General features: G+C 49.9%; 1 protein-coding gene across 1 annotated transcript in view; it reads right to left on the bottom strand.

Moving 5' to 3' along the window:
* Positions 1,995-16,858, bottom strand: part of GPC3 (glypican 3) — a 115,501-nt gene continuing 100,637 nt past the window's right edge. The window contains exon 8 of the mRNA XM_021406405.1: positions 1,995-3,160. Within this exon, the coding sequence (XP_021262080.1) occupies positions 2,991-3,160 (170 nt within the window). The 3' untranslated portion in view covers positions 1,995-2,990. The remainder of the gene's footprint in view (positions 3,161-16,858) is intronic.

Raw genomic sequence — 16,858 nt, forward strand, 5'->3', positions numbered from 1 at the left:
GAAGCACTCTAGATCTCAATTCTCAAAACAACAAGAGCTGCAAGCAGCAGCTGTTTCAAGCAGCTGTTAAATGCATTAGATTACAGCGTCCCATGCTCTACACTATTAGTCAATTGATTAATGAATGGGGAGTTCTCATCCAACAAAAATATTTTGATTTTAAATTATAATTTGATGTATGGTTAGGTCAGAAGTACCTTACACATGTAAAGCACGTGCTGGAATCTCATGGTACCCCCAGACACAGGCACAAGGTGCTTTGCCACCCTCTGCAGGCTGCTTGCAAACCCACCCAGTGCTGTGCCACTGCTGCTCCATCCTCGGTGGGCAGCCCACCTGTGGGCTGAGCACAGGTGTGGTGACAGAGCTCACACTGAGGTCAGTGATGGGAGCCCACCATCAAACAGGTCCTTGCAGCACTGCAAGGAGATCGTGGATGAGTCAATAGGACAAGAGGGAATGGCCTCAGGTTGCGCCAGGGGAGGTTCAGGTGGGATATTAGGGAAAGCTTCTCTGTAAGAGCAGTGTTGCACTGGCACAGGCTGCACAGGGAGTGGTGGGGTCACCGTCCCTGGAGGTGTTCCAGAATCGTGGGGATGTGGCACTGAGGGACGTGGTGATGGCCATGGTGGGGTGGGTTGGTGCTGGACTTGGGGATCTTAGTGGTCTTTTCCAACCTTAATGATTCTATGATTCTAAGTCAACTCTCAGTTATGGTTAAAAAAATAATTGTATGAAGCTTATAAACTATTGCAAAACCCTTGTTAAAACACAAACCCACTGCAGGCTATAAATCAACAGCTTTCCCCAAGTTATCATGCGTTATTCTAGAGACTTGGCAGATAGAAGGCTCAAAAGCTGTTTTTTGTGATCTCTTTTCATAACAAAGTCTCAAACAACATAGCTTTGCTTAACAGCATGTCCATGCACCGAGAAAATGGGCTCAGCATGCTACAGAGGGGCTTTCTGTTGACAAGCATCAACATCACACCGCAGCAGCACAGAGCAGGAAAACCAGGCAGCTGTTGTAAGATACCCAGCGAGACACAGCCTGCGCTGTCTGCTATTTATCCAAGGATGAAGCAGCACACACAATACCTTCAACACGGGATTAGAGGCAAGAACATCCTCCATGCTGATCCCAGAGACACATGCTGGGGCAGCAGTTCTGCATCTCTCTGAGCAGACCCCATGGCTCCCCTGTTTCTACCCCCAGCGCTCCAGGGAGATGAAAGAAAATGATCAGAAGCGAAGAAGCAACGAGTGCCTCTCATCACATATTCCCTTTGGTGGGAGTGGAGGCTCATGGGCACAGCCAGGCGCAGTGCTGAGAGCAGAGCAGTGGGAGACTTGAGGTCTAGAGGAAATCCCTTGGCCCCCATCCCATCCTTTGGGTCCTGTGCCCTCCCTTGGGAGCTTGGAGTCCCTGTCCCCACACAGAGCTGGAGGTGAGCACCCAGTTCCCCTCTCTTCCACAGTGTGAGCATCACGGCATGGAAAGCAGTCACAAGGCTTTGAATCAGCATCAGTGAGATCAGCCCCACCACTTCAAAGGAAGAAGAGGCAAAGTTTCCCTTCTCCAAACCATTTGATCGCGTGGTTCGGATTTACATACTTTCTCTCAAAGATACAGTTCCTTTTCTTTCTTTTTTCCTTTTTTTATAAGGTCAGAGGCACACAGATATGTAAAGCATGCACGTGCATGTGGTTGTGTGCGTGCATGTGTGCACACACGCACACTGCAGCTTAAGATACTGCAGATAGAATCACTCCAGTAAAAGCAGCATCTTAAACTGAAATATGTAACCATTCTGGCTGGGAACCAAACCAGACATTCCCTGGCCCCTGCCCATTTAATCAGACTAACCCCAGCCCTCCTGTTGTGCCTCTGGCCCTGAGCTGGGCATTGCAGTCTGCCCATCCAGGACCAACACCGAGCATCACAACGCCGAGCATCGCCTCGCACACCAGGAGCTTACTTGCTGCGCACCATGTCTAGAGCAAACGACCTTTATTTTAGAGACAGCTTAAGCAAAGTAACATGCAAAGAAACACTTGAGCAAGAGTCTCATCTGCCTCTGGGATCCTGCAAATCCTTTTCTTTTCCTCCTTTGTAGCACAGTGCGTTGGACGCGTTATTCATCCCCGTAAAGCACGGCGGTGCGCACATCCACGCTGCCTGTACTTTGTCTGGAGCTGCATTTGCAGATTTCCCATGGGAAAGGTGGTGCTTGCTCCAAAGAACTCCACCAGGGCATCACACACACGGGGCCGTGCATCCTTGGTGGGGACCCACAGTTGGAAACCAGAGAAAGGCAGTGCTCTCATTCTCCATCCTCACTCCTGGCTGCTGTGCGGTTCCCTCACTGCTGTCTGCCTGGCAGTGCTGGGGCTGTAGGCAGCAGAGCCACGCCAAGGCTAGCAAATACCTGGTGGTCCCACACATGGACCCACAGCACCTTTCCTCCTTGACCTTATATCTGATCTTCCCAGTCCTGCCAGGTTCTGCTGGCTGGGTGCCTCGGGGTGACTCCCCGATTTGGAGAGAATACAAAAATTGCATCAACCACAGAAAAAGTCTGTATTAAGTCAACTGGGAACAGAGGGCTGATATTTGCCGAGAGTATTTCATAAATCTTAGGTGTTCTTTACCCCATGCACATTCAAACAACTCAAGATGAAACACGCTCTTCCATTTAAAGGCAAGGCAGAGCTCAGTCTTCAAAAATTGCTAGGGACAATTTAATATCAACCTTCTTATATTAAACAGGATTATCTTTAAAAACCACTGTGACGTATTTACTAGTTTACCATGAACAAACCCTTTTTTTTTTCTTTTTTTTTTTGGTGAAGATACCTTATTATTTTATAAAATCAACTCAAGTCCTTTGCCCTGTCTTTGGCGATGTCCATATATTCCAGGGGAGGTTCCGAACATTTTCCTCATTAAAAAAAAAGGGACAGGAAGGCACCGAGTGCCGCAGCACCGCTCAGGGCCAGCAGCCCAGCAGCAAGGCTAGGGCTATGGCAGCAGTGGGGCCAGGGCGTGGGGCCACGCTGCTGGGGTCAGTGCTGGGCACAGCAGCCCCATCCTTGCTGTGCTGGTTCAGCAGCTGCTTGTTGGCTGACGTGTCATCCATGTCCAGGTCGTACGCCAATTCTGAAAGCAGAAGGAGAGAGTTGGTTAGTGCCACGTGTGGCATGGGGAGCACCCATCTCCACCTTCACTGGGGCAGCCTGGCATGGGTGAACAGAGCAGAAGAGCTCAGCAACATCCCCTGAGCCCTCCAGCCAGCCCCTGGTACCCCACAGCAAACCTGAAGTATGAAAGACCAAAAATTCACAACTCTAAGGTGCCCCAGAAAGAAGAGATCTCAGAATCATAGAATGGTTGGGTTGGAAAGGACCTTAAAGCCCACTCAATTCCAGTCCCCTGCTGTGGGCTGGGTGCCCCCCCCCCAAGATCAGGTTGCCCAGGGACCCATCCAGTCTGACCTGGGGCACCTCCAGGGATGGGGTATCCACAGCTTCCTGGGCATCCTGTGCCAGGGCCTCACCTCCCCCAAATAAAGAACTTCCTCCTAACATGTAACCTAAATCTCCCCTGTTTTAGTTTAAAACCATTTGCCCTCGTCTTCTCACAATCACACCATGTAAAAAATTGGTCTCTCTGCTGCTTATAAACTCCCTGAAAGTACTGGAAGGTGTCCTCAGAGCCTTCTAGGTTGGACTCCCCCAGCTCCCTCAAACTTTCCTCACAGGAGAGGTGCTCAGCCCACTGAGCATCTTCATGGCCTCCTCTGGGCCCACTCCAGCAGCTCCAGATAAGAGGATTTGGCTTGCTGAAGTGATACTCCCAAAAATCAGCCAAGCTTCAGAGTGGGTGTTCAGCAAAGCAAAGAGTGTCTGCTCCCCATGCACTGCAAGGATGGGTGCAGGAGTGAAGAAATCCTGGCCAGCAGAAATATCCCTCCGAAGCATGCACCTCCTGCTGGGAGGGCCTCTGCATTTTGGAGCCTTTCATAAGTGTGCACAAAATGTGTTGCTTACTTCTCTGTCAGCACACCCATCCCATCTGCTGTCCACTTCATCAAAGCACCAAAGAGTGAGGAATGTGAAAGGATGTCATGCCACCAGCCTGCTGCTGTTGCAACATGGGGACTTTGAGAAGGAGCACATGGAAGCTCCCACCCAAGCAAACATCCTGTGTAGAAGCTCTGATAGTCCTGGCAGAGCTCACAGAAGGGATTGGAAAGGGTTTGAAGGGACCTCTGTAGATCATCTAGTTCAACCCCCTGCTAAAGCAGGCTGTTCACACATGCTGGTTTATCACCTGGATGCTCTTGGTTAAGCCTGCTGACCTTATCCCAGAGCTCAGCCCTCGGAAACTGGTGGCTTCCACCAGAAGACACCCTGGCTCAAGCCATTCACAAGGCCTTGTGGGTCACCAGCATACTCATGGGCTTGGATCACCCCACCCCACCCCTGAGAAAGAATCCAAGAGGCTGAACAAACACTCCAGCTCAAAAATGCCACATCAGCCCAAAGAGGACCACTGCCAAGGCAAACACTGCAGCAGTATTTCTTAATCAAAATCCCCAAACAAACACTGCAAAACAAAAGCATAACAACAACTCATGACAAGTGAGATGGCTCAGGCCATCAAGAAGGGTCAGAAATGCCTGGAAGGGAGCACAAAGGGCCAAGTGCAAGCAAAATCTGCCTGGTAAATGATCTATAAGTTCTCCAGCAGATTCCCACGGACAATGCGGTTCCTCCTCTCTTCAGCTCTCCCGCTTTTATCTCAAGCTGCTGTCCCCTGGAGCTGCACACTCCTCCCCCACGGGGCAGGGCAGGCACAGGATGCAGCAGTTGAATCCTCTGGGAAAGGCCCAACCCAAGCATATCAAAATGATGATTTCAAACTTGAATTATTATGGATTTTTTTTACGGGGGAAATCTTCAAATTCTGAGATTCCACCTGAACGTGAGCAAAGACCACTTTTCAAATCACAAGATTTCACCCCAGAGAGGATGCGGATTTTCTCATTCCTTCTTTGACCAAAGAAAACTGAAGGGAACAGAAACCCTCTTGTCATTGGAGATTTGAGAGATACTTTCCTGGCTTTGTTAAACCGCTTCAGAGCTTTGTGGTGGGGTGTGGCACTGGTTTCAAATGTTCCTTGCATTGCCTCCTTCTCTGGGCTTATGTTCAATCGTATCTTTAAGCTAATGGATTTAGCCACATGTCTTTTATTTTGTATTAATAATGGATCCGTAACTGGTGGAAATATATCCCATTTACTTCTAATGACCTTTGGTATCACAGAATCATTAAGGTTGGAAAAGACTTCTACGACCATCCAGTCCAACCCCACCCCACCCCACCATGCCCATCACCACGTCCCTCAGTGCCACATCCCCATGGTTCTGGAACACCTCCAGGGACAGTGACCCCAGCACTCCCTGTGCAGCCTGTGCCAGTGCCTCACCACTCTTTCAGATAAGTTTTTCCTAATATCCAACCTCAACTTCCTCTGGCAAAACGTAAGGCCTTGCCCTCTGGCCTTTGGTACACAGAAGGAAGAAATAAAAGATACTCTCCTCTAACTGATCAGAGGCCAGCTGATGACCAAGTCCAAGTTCAGTGATACCCTCTCTAATTTGCAACAGTTTCTGCTACAGAGTGGCCCTTTGGCTGCAAAGGCTTTTTTGAGGGGAGGGGAGAGGGGAAAGGGGGCAAACTCAAAAGATCTGTTTCTGTTTATAATCAGTTGGAGCCCAGAGGGCACTACCAACAATCTGCACTAATTATGTATTCAGTCTTCACTCATTCTGGCCCCTCTTGTCCTCTGGGCTGCAGATTAGATAATCCCCTTAAAATAATAGTCAATCATTAGCCTGGCGATTTTTTTGCCTGCAAGCAGAGCGCGCTGTGCTGTTTCCTGGCATCCTTATGCAGCCCATACAAGACCCCCAGCCCAGCACAGAGTGTTCCCCTTGGGAGAACCTTCATAACCAAAGCCCCTCCAGCATGTTGCTGCTCCCTGCCCCAGCTGCTGCCAGCGCCGCCATGCACAATTTGCACATCTCCAAAATGCAGCTGAGATGTTCTTCCATGGGTTATGACTAGGTGTACTGCTTCTGCACAAGCTTATCGGGTGCAATTCATTAAGAAGCTCTTTTTCCTGAACTGCACAGTTACAAAAGGCAGCTAAATCGGGCAGGGATTGTTTTGCACTTGGCATAAGAAATTCCACCGCAGCTGGCACAGAAAAAAGCCAGGAGGATAAGCACCGGCATGCCAGGAGCGTTACAGCAGGCAGGCACATTCCTGCACAAAACACACCAATGCCTCCTGAAACAGCCCCTTCTGCCCCTAAAAGGGCAAGACAGCCTCAAGCAAATAACTGATAGCAAACCCTGCTCCCACAGATGACATCAAAGCGGGCAGTGCCTGGCTCCAGCGGGCAGCTCCTTGGCCAAGCCAGGGAAGGAGAGCCCAGAGCCTGCAGCCAGGGAATGTCATCTCGCCTGCCAAGGCAGATGGCTCAGCAATGGACCTAATATAGTAACAGATTCATCATGGATGGCCGTGCACGGAAACCGCTTTGCACAGCCGCTTGATAGCCCTGCTGCTGCTGCTGGGGTTGCGAAGGGGATGTGGAAGCTTCACGCATAATGCAGCATGGTCATGAAATGGGGCTGTCGAGAGGGCCAAGGGACTTGGGGGGATGTGGTGACGGCCCTTGTTTGCAGATGATGGAAACTGGTGTGAAGGGAGCGAGGAATGGATCGTGAGTGTGTACTTTCAATCAGCATGGAACGCATCCAGTAAGAATGTCAGACAGCAGGGCAGCGTGTCAGGCTCTTGTCGATCTCGTGGTCAGTTGTGAACATCTGCCTGCGTGTCTCCTTCACCACTGGTCTAGGAAAGCATGCGCTACCATCAGGAGCATGGTAGGGATGTGCTGATGGTTGGACTGGATGATTTCAGTGGTCTTTTCCAACCTTAATGTTTCTACGATTCTATGACAGTTGCAATCTCTGAAATGCTCTGCTGCTTTCTTCAATTTTTTAAGCAGCAAGCCTCACCAATCTGGGAAACAAGCTGCCCATGAATGCCTGAGACTGGCTGTCTTCAAAGCAAGACTGGATTTCCAAAAGTGAGAGATGTTGCTGGGCTCTATAAGCCCAAGTTGTTGGCCTCGTTACAGGATGAAGTGTAAGAGCCTGCAGTACCACAGCTCAGACCACCTAGCCTTGGTCCCAGCTCTCTCCTTCTCTATAGCACCAACCAATCCAACATTACAGTGTTTGCACCCGAAATCCAGAAGAACAGTCCAATTCCATCACATCCTGGTCCTGTTGGAATACAGAAGCTTTGCTCACACCAGCCAGCAGCTACTTGGCTTCTCCATGCAATCAGCTCATACTACAAACACACCTCTGCCTCCACAGCATCCAAACACATCCACGGAGTTACGAAGCACACATGGCCACGACTACACAGAGAGCTGGGATCTCCAACCCTCCGCTTCTCCAAAATGCCTTCAATTCCACAGAAGGCCCAGCCAAGCCTGGCTTCACCTCCCCAGGGAGGTTTTGCCCCCTGGTTTATTACCAAAAATCCTGGAGCACCAACAGGTTTGCCATTTGCCATTGCGCAAGGAGCAGCCCGGCTGTAGGTGCGGCCGCGCGGTGCGTAATTACGGCGCTGAGTGGAGCCGCAACGCTTGTGTTGGCATGGCAGCGAGATCACCGAGATGGATGCGCAGCATGTGCACGGTCTTGCGCCTCTGTTTTGCTGCCTCCTCCGCAGCAATTTAGGAGGTGCGGCTCTTGGCAATGTGGATTTAGAGGGAAGAAAAAAAAAAAATCCAGCTCAGCATCATCCTGCTGCCACTGGCAATGTGGCTAAGGGAGCTGGTGCAGCTCAGCAGAGCATGGTAAAACCAACTTCCCGGGCAGAAACCCAAGGGAATGGGGTTTGGGATTGCTGATTTGCAAACCACGGCTTTGCCCTGCTCGCCTGCCCAGCACCCCATGGCTGCAGCACATGTCTTCATGGAGAACCAGAGAGCAAAGCAGCACCACAAAGCAGCACTGGTGGGGAAACAACCATGGAGGGAGGAATAAAAGACTATGGGGACACCTGCACGTGGAAGAAGCAGGCTTTGGAGATGGGTTGGAAAGGGTGAAGAGTCCAATACGGAGGGGTGAGGAGCTCCAGCTCAGAGTGTGACAAAGGGTGTGTGGACAACTGGCCATGAGCTCTGCAGGACAGCCATTACGCACACCTCAGCCCCCCAGCTCCCAGTACTGTCACAGAAGTCTCATCCAAGGATGCCCTCAGGCTCTCAATGGGATAAAAAGCCCAAAATGCTGCACAGCATGGGGCAGAGGGGCTGCTCCATGATCCCAGTTCTGCCCTTCCATCCCACTTTGGCCAGAGGCTGGAGGGGAGAAAGAACTATCATTTATGATGTGGGGCTGTGTTTACCTCAAAAATATACTCATTAAATTCCTCTTTGCTCCTTGGTACACTCTAGATTTACCCTGAAGAGAATCTGGCATCTGCAATTGCATTAATCATTTTTCCGTTGGCAGCAAGTGAAAGAACTGCACTCACAGAGCAGAGCCACACAAACGTGCTTAGCAAAACGCATTCATGTAATCTATTAAAAATTAACAAATCTCATTAGCATTATTAATTGAAAGCGTCAGAGTTCTTGGGTCCCATTCCCCTGTCTGACATTTAGCTGTACTGCCCGGGAAATCAGCTGCTACCTAAAGGAGTTAGGAGAGAAGAATTAAAGAACAGAGAGCTAACCAGGAACAGCCCAAAGCATCCACAAAGGCAGGAGTCAAGGAGAAAGAAAGGAAAAGCTGAAAACAATAGATTATGAACAGATGCAAAGTGAGGCAGGAGTACGTGACTGGGTCAGTGTCCCTCCAGATCCCCCAGTCTGCTCCCAACACTGATCTCTGGAGATCCTCAAGGCCTAAACCCACAAAGTGATCCCTTCTGATCACTCTAATGCCATCTGAGACATCTAGGGTAGTCTTGATTTTGGGAGGTATGGGACTGACTTGGGCTTGAGGCAGGCACCCCGTGTCTTTTCTATGTGCATTACAGTGAAGTGAAAATCACAGCACATTGATCTACAAACTGCTGTTGGCATGTATAGCCAAAACTCTTTGCTACAGTACAACCAGGACAGGCAGCTCCTGCTGACACTTGATTCTCCAAGCTGGGGACATTTGGTGACCTCTATGCACTACAAAGACCTGCCAAGATGCAGACCTAAGGGGAATGCCAATGGTCCTGGCTTCTGCTGAAAGCAGCCCTCGGGAAGGAAGATGTTTCTCAATGCTTGATCAGAAAACTCGGAACGATGTTAGGAGACCCAGAGACATCTGGCATATTCCTTTGTGACTCACTGCATGCGGGAACCAGCCTTGAACCATGCCCAGGCCACAGAGATCGGGGTTCTTGGTGACAAGGAGAGGAGTCACCATCCCTGGAGATGTGGCACTGAGGGACATGGTTTAGTCAGCATGGTGGGGATGAGTTGATGGTTGGATGCGATGATCCTAGTGGTCTTTTCCAACCTTATTGATTCTATGATTCTATGAAGGAGGCAACCAGAGAAGTTCTTCGTCAATCAGAAGGGACTGGGGCTTTGCACCATGTGCTCTCTCACTCAAAAACCAGACTCCTCCAGGCCACCACTCATGATGCCAAGGCAAACACTTGGAGTGAGGCTCCAGGTGACAATCCAAAAATTTGGGCTTGGCACCTATGGGCTCAGTCCACCAGTAGCAGGCAGGTACGGTCACGCACAGTGCTTGGCACACATCTCTCCTACTCCTGAAGCAGCAAGCCAAGGTTTTGTGCTCCTCATCCTCCTGGAACAGCCAACGTGGAGTGAAAGGCAGTGCACACAGAGCATAGGTTGAGGTGAGAGCACTGCCAAGGAAAGGGAGAGGCTCCAGCACTGCCTTGCGTTTTTAATTGCATTAAGCTGCTAAAATAAATAAATAAATGCATACAAACCTGGCTTGGCATTAAGACTGTGCTAAAGTAACTCCAACCCATAAAAATGGAGTAATGCAGGAGGCCCTGGGAAACATCACCGTGAGCAGCTTTCCCACTTTATATAGAAAAAGAAGGGTTGAGTTCACAGACTGGAACTTCTTAATGGCTCCAGGTCATGTTCACTGCGTTGTGCGTTGGAAGGAGCCTCGGGAACAGCTGCTGAAGTCTGAAACCAGGATCTGGCTTTGCACTTCTGCAGCGAGAGAGACCCAAATTAAACCCATCTGCTTACTGGGTGCACGTAATGTCTGACGCAAACCCAGGGCTTGTTCCGGCTCCCTGCCTCCCTCCTGTACCAAGCACAAACCCTGGTCCCAGAGGTGGTGCCCATGGGAAACTCAGTGTCACCCCAACTGAACACCAGGACACCACAGCTGCAGCGCAGAGCTGGAGCCATCCCATTTGCTCTTTCCTAGGAGCCAAGGGGCTCCCCAGGTACGGTCACACAGGAGTACCCAAATTGCTCAGGAACGCTGCAGCTATCAGCTCAGCAGTGAGATAAGGAGGGGAAAACACAACGGGCTCCAAGCTCCAGGTCCAGGACCACCTCCTCCCCCTCCGCCCTATCTTCAGCTCTCACAGCTCAGTCTCAGGAATGTCACAATCGCAGTGGAAAATCAAAATAAAAAGGCTACGTAATCCAGTTTGTAAATCCCTTGAAAAACACAAAATCCTCTATAAAACGGATTATGGAGATTAAAGATAGAAGTTTCCTGGAAATCAAGAAGTGCGTTTCAGCCTCCCTCCTCTCCCACCCTCCCATGAAAGGGAACAGAGGCTCATGGAGCTCCTCCCGCACACGATGCACAGCCACACTCCCTCCCAGCAGCAACACACCATGTCAGTGCAGATGGCCAGCGGGCGTTTCTTCCTGGTTTTGCCCTTGGTGCTGCTTTGGGGCATTATCTGCTGCATTCACCCAATGTGCATTGGTGGAAATGGGAACGCGGATGAAAATCTCCCTGCTTCAGGGAGAGGGGGAGATGCTCCCTAGCATCCCGCATGCTTTTTGCTTCCTGTCTTTCCAGGCAGATCCCAGCAGGCTTTGGGGAACAGTGCAATCATAGATTGGAGAAGACCTCAAAGCCCATCCAGCCCCAACCCCTGCCATGGGCTGGGTGCCCCCCACCAGGTCAGCCTGCCCAGGGCCCCATCCAACCTGGCCTTGGGCACATCCCAGGTTGGGATCCCCACAGCTTCTCTGGGCTCTGCAAGCTGCAGGAGCACAACAACAGCCAGGAAGGGACTTTCACCCCTGCGGGCATCCAGCTGGAAAGCGTCCCCTTGAATCAAGGCACTCTTCTAACGACCCAGATGTTCCCCTTGGCTGTGCCAATGGTGACGACATTATCAGCTGGAGAAAGCCCAGACACGCATGTGCCGATTATTACCCTGATAGATTAAAATCAGCATCTTTTTTTTTTAATATCTTGACGCACAGACCGTGGTAGCGGATCAATTTGCTGTTGGGAATTTCCACTGTGTGACTGTTTTTGTACTGCCATTTTGGTTTGGAGTAACCAGAATGATGACAATATTAGCACTCCCAGCAGAGCGCGCACTCAAGTTCCTGACCCAGTATTGCTCAAGGACTGGTGCAGCTGCAGACGCCTGTTGGGAGCTGCAGCCCGGTCGCTCTGAATGATGCTCACAGAATAAGGATCAAAACACTTACAGCTTGATCAAAAGGACGTTTTATGAACATTGCAGCCAGAGTTAAGTGCTGATGTGAATACTTCCATTCGCCTTTATATGAGCTCGGCTCGGTGCTAATAAAATTAACACCCTTTTAAATAATGCCCTCAATTTTTATTTGTTTCATGTTTTCGTGCCTTATGGCTTTGAAAACATAGCCCCCGAACATTTCCATCACTCTGGGAATGGTGAGCTGTGTTAGGATCAGAAAATCACTTTCTGCAGAGGAATAAGTGGGGTTGGTTCTTGCATTGCTGCTTCACCCGCTTCCACTTGCATCTTTCCACCAAAGGTTTTTCTTATTTCTTGTTGTTTTGTGGTTCATTTTGTTCCCCATGAGAGAGGCTAACGCAGCCAGACCTTTCCTTTCCCCAGCAGAAATTACTGCCTGTAAATAAACAATTAAAAACCGAGCCGCGAGCACTGGCGGTGTCAATGCTCCTTTGAATGCAGACAACAGAAAAAACAAAGCGGTGAAAAATCCAGCCTCCCCTCTGCTCTTACACTCACACATTAGAGGCAAAATGAACTTTCCAGCCCAGGACAGGGAATGTCTTATTGGCGCAATACTTCAGCCATTTAACTCTTCTTTAGAGATATTCATCTCAAAAGCCAGAACAGAAAAAGCGTTTTACCCACTTTTTATTTATTTATCTTTTTTGTGCCAACTCACCTTAGCTGAAAAGCACATTGAGATTGTAATTATGGGAAGGCCTCCTCGAGTAGATTTGTAAACTCAGCTATCGGCCTGAATTACTGGAATTAGCAAGGCTAATTTAATGTCGCTGTTCAAAATAGCTCAGATTTGGAATTTCTTAATGGCCTTAGGAAAAGGAGCCTTTATGCATACTGCAATCTAGGCTTCATTCTTAGACCAAATTCCTTCTCATAGATTTTGTGAATGCCCTGTTTTGTAGCCAACACAAACTCTGTCCAGTAAAATAATGTAAGGACTCAGAATGAAAGGAGATTAGCTGTTCCCTGCTCCTGTTATTTTAAAGCAGAAATAACTTTGGCTTCTACTGATTCATAGACAAAGCTTGAAATGCAAAGCATGCTCAACTCTAGATTCAGCATGAAAAGGGCCTTAAAATATTCCCGAGTGCAAGTAATGGACTTATTAGAGGGATGAAAAGAGGCACTTTTCACAGAACCCCAAGCTCTTTAGTCCTGTCATATCAATAATCTTCCTTAAGAATTTCATTCTATTTACATTCTGCTGCCTCCAAAGTATCGTGCCCGACTGATATGAAACGAAACATTTGCACGTTTGAGGAGCTGGTTTATTCCTGTCAGCGGCAGCGTGCTGAACGGCTGCGGATCACCCAGCGCGTGCGTGCCGCCGTGTGACACAGCGATGCTGCCCGGCACACCCCCCCACCTGGCAGCTCACAGCCCAGGACGTGATTCTCCAGGCTTGCTTAAAAGCATCATCTTGAAATAATGACAGTCGGCGGTGCTGGAACGCGCTGTACCTGCAAGCTGTTCTCCTCTCCTTTGTGTTTTACACCCACAAAAAACGAAGCTGACAATGAGGGAGGAAAACAAGCTTTACGGATATCAGGAAGGAGATCTGCCTGGCTGTCTTTCAGCCATCAAAATACACTTTTTTTTTTTTTTTTTTTTGCTTCATTTTTGCAGGATGGTTTAACAAAAAAATCAGCATGTAACTACAAGAGGTAACTTTGCCCAGAGACCCCCAAGCTGTGACAAGTGGCCTTTCCAGGACAACTCTGCATGGTGCATGGCACCGAGCAGTGGGAGCTCCCACGGACCTGACCATGTGGGTCTGCTTTGCAAAGCACGGGGACTGCACGCTGCCTCCCACCCCAAGGCCTTACAGCACACTGCAGGCACTAATTACACTCTCTGCTTTGCAGAGATTAATTAAGCACTGCAGCCCCACAGCCCCTGAGAGCTGAGCAAACTTCCATTCACTGATGAGTAAAGCTGAGCGGAGGTTGAGATGTGGATCCATGAGCATCAGTGGGCGAGATGGGAACAGCACCCAAGTGCCCCATTTGCTTTGCAGCAGCATCCCCCTCACTCCGGGATGCTTTTAATTCCTCTGGACGGGTCCCAGCACGTCCCCCTGTGAAGGGACTGTTTGAGGCTGTGCTCTGCAATCCTCCCTATGGCAAGGCATGGAAAACCAGTGCACCAGCAGCAACATCCCGCAGCCTCCTCTCAGTCCCCCCACAGCAAGATGAGCAGCCTGCATGCCCACAGACACAAGCTTCTCCTCAGCTCCTCCAGGAAATCACTGTTTCTTTAGTAACAAATGCCCAGATGAAGTAGGTGACAAGTGCATAAAAAAATATGATATCTGTGCAACGGGGGAGCCGGATGGCAAAAGGGGATTGGCAGCCCCTGCAGCTCACAAAAAGTGCTAGCTGTGCTGCAGCTGTAGCCTGGGAAACCCATTAAGACCACATGGGGTGTCAGATTGTATGTAACATGAGTGCTGGGCTCGCAGGCACCGCATGACGGCAGCCCCACAATGGAGCCGGGCGGAAAGCTGGACCAAAGGGACCGGAGGTGACCAAGTTTCTCAGCACATGCCTGAGGAGGCTGAGCCTTCGCCTCCCAAAACGCGGAGGAGCAGGTGAACCAGCACAGCCCCCTAGACTGTGGGTTTGCTCCAAAAGAGCTGAGCTGCAGGTGAAGGCAGCAGGATGCAGGGGATGCTCTGAATACCACAAAGCCACGGGGTGGCTCAATATGAGAAAGCCCCCCTGCCCTGTATCACCCACTGCAAGGTGCTGCAGAGCAAGCAGTGGGTTACACAGAGAGCAACCTACCACCACAGCTGTGCTCCCACCCAGCACCCAAAGCACCGCGCTTCCAAAGGCAAGCGGGAGGGAAGCGCCACTGTTAGGTGCTAAGGTACCACCCAGCACCACCATTGTCATCATTGTCCCCCAGCTCAGCCTCCTCTGCTCCAGGAGCCCCAGCAATAGCAATGCTGGAGAGGATGCAGTCCCACGTCAGCAAAGTGCTCCGGGTCCATAAAGCAGAGATGAAATGCAGTGGGGATGCCCAGGGAGGTTCCAATGGATGGAAGTGATTTAGCAACCCCTGGGTAATCCCACACCGTGACCCCAGAACCCCATATCCTACACCACAGGACATGGATAAGTATTTTTACAGATTAGTTTCTGCTCTTTTACGAATGCCAGGGTTAACATTACTGTCACTAGCAACTGAAACCACCCTCCCGCCTCCTGCTTCCCACCCCAAGCACAGCAGTTTTCATTCTGCATAGAGAAATACTTCCTTGCTATCTTCTTTTTGGATTTTATTTTATCTGTTTGTCAGTACACAGAACCATTTTTCTTCTTTCCACATTTTCTAATGAGTTCTGGCAGGGATGGAGTTGTTTGTAAATCACGCAAGTATTTGTTTTACTGGAAACATCTGCTTTAACACATTTGTCTTGAAAAAACTTTTTTTTTTTTTTAAACAAAGGTATTAAGCTGCAATGTAAATTGGGCACATCTGTTTATGAGTCACTGCAATAGCACTGCCTCCAATGCACCAGATCACACGGATCTCCAGGGGCCTGATCCAGCAGAAATTGGAAACTTACAGCTCGCTCCGCTCCCTTTTCCGGCACTATTTCCCATAGAGCGCTGCTGGCTGATTCAATGAATTAAGGCAGCTAAAGAAGAGAGGCCTATTTAGCATCTGCTAATAGCATGAAGCCCAGTGCAGCAACACCCACCAGCTCTACACACACCCAAACTCCATTGGTGAGAGCACCCATGGGCACTCCCAGCTGTGGGGAAGGCAGAGCCCTGCACACAGCCCCGTGTTTGCTTGCTGCATGGCACCGGGCACACCTCGAGCCTCTCTGCATCTTTGCAATGCCAGAAATAAAGCTACAAGTGGCAGGAGTGGCCATGGAACGTGACAGACAGCACATCAGCTGCCCCCTGACAAGAGACACTGAACCACGAGCAAAAGGTTTGCCCTGAGAGCAGAGGGGAAGGGAGAGTGTTTCTGCTACAAATGCATTCTTTCACATTCTCTGCGCTCGCCTTAGTGGATGATTCATGTGGACAGGAGAAGAGGAAGAAACATTGCAGGCTGTGCTCTGCTCTGACTTCGGGGAGCACGCAACAAAACTTTTTTCTTTACTTTTTACTGGAATGATCTACGCAGAAACCAGGAGAGGACAAACAAACACGCCGAAGCTGCAGAGCGCTGGGAGGAGGGTTGTCAGGGAGGCAAAGGATGTTACTCAGCCTCTGATAATAACCACCAGCTCCCACCTGCCAGCTGCAGCCTGTGTCACACCAAAGTCCAACAACGTGCTGCAGCAGATGTCTGATTCCCCATGCAGGAAGCATCTTCAGCATCCGTGGGACACAGGAACTCCAAAGGAGCTCCATGTCCAGCAATTTTACGGATACTCAAGATACCAAACGTGTCTGAATTAAAACGAGAAGGGAGGAAAAAAAACATACGAAAAAGGATGTGCATCACCTCGCAGTTGCAATTTACAGTTTAGGAATCCTGCTGGGACTCCTGTGCTGGACCTGAGATGGTGACATACGTGCTGGCAGTCTGTCCGGCTGCCAAAGCTCAGAGCAAGCGATGTCCCACAGCAGCCAGCAGTACCTGCCACCACCGTGCATCCATCCCAGCACATCTGGCCAGCAGCAAACAATGGCATGTCATCATGCAAGAGAGCAGCTGACCAAGGGGTGCAGCAGCACTCTGGGCATGCAGGGGCTTTCAGCAGCCAGGGAAGGACAACCAGACAGAGCCTCTGGACAAAGGGAAAATAAAGGCGCTGCTGGCAAGCGACATGCTCAGCTGGGCTAGCATGCATGACGTGTGCTAGGCACAGACCCACCCTCCTGCTGCAGCTGCTCCATGTAGGGGGACCCACACAGGGAGCATCCAGGACAGTGAGATATTGTCAAGGGGCCTAAATACCACTGAAGTCATTTTCTGAAACAACAGAAGCCGGTCAAAATGCCAGATTTCCATTCTTGCAGAAAACGTGGAATGTGCTACTGTTCCAAAGCAGAACAAAGGAAAAATATGTCCAAA

Source organism: Numida meleagris, chromosome 8, assembly GCF_002078875.1.
Source record: "Numida meleagris isolate 19003 breed g44 Domestic line chromosome 8, NumMel1.0, whole genome shotgun sequence".
In the NCBI taxonomy this organism is placed as follows: domain Eukaryota; kingdom Metazoa; phylum Chordata; class Aves; order Galliformes; family Numididae; genus Numida; species Numida meleagris.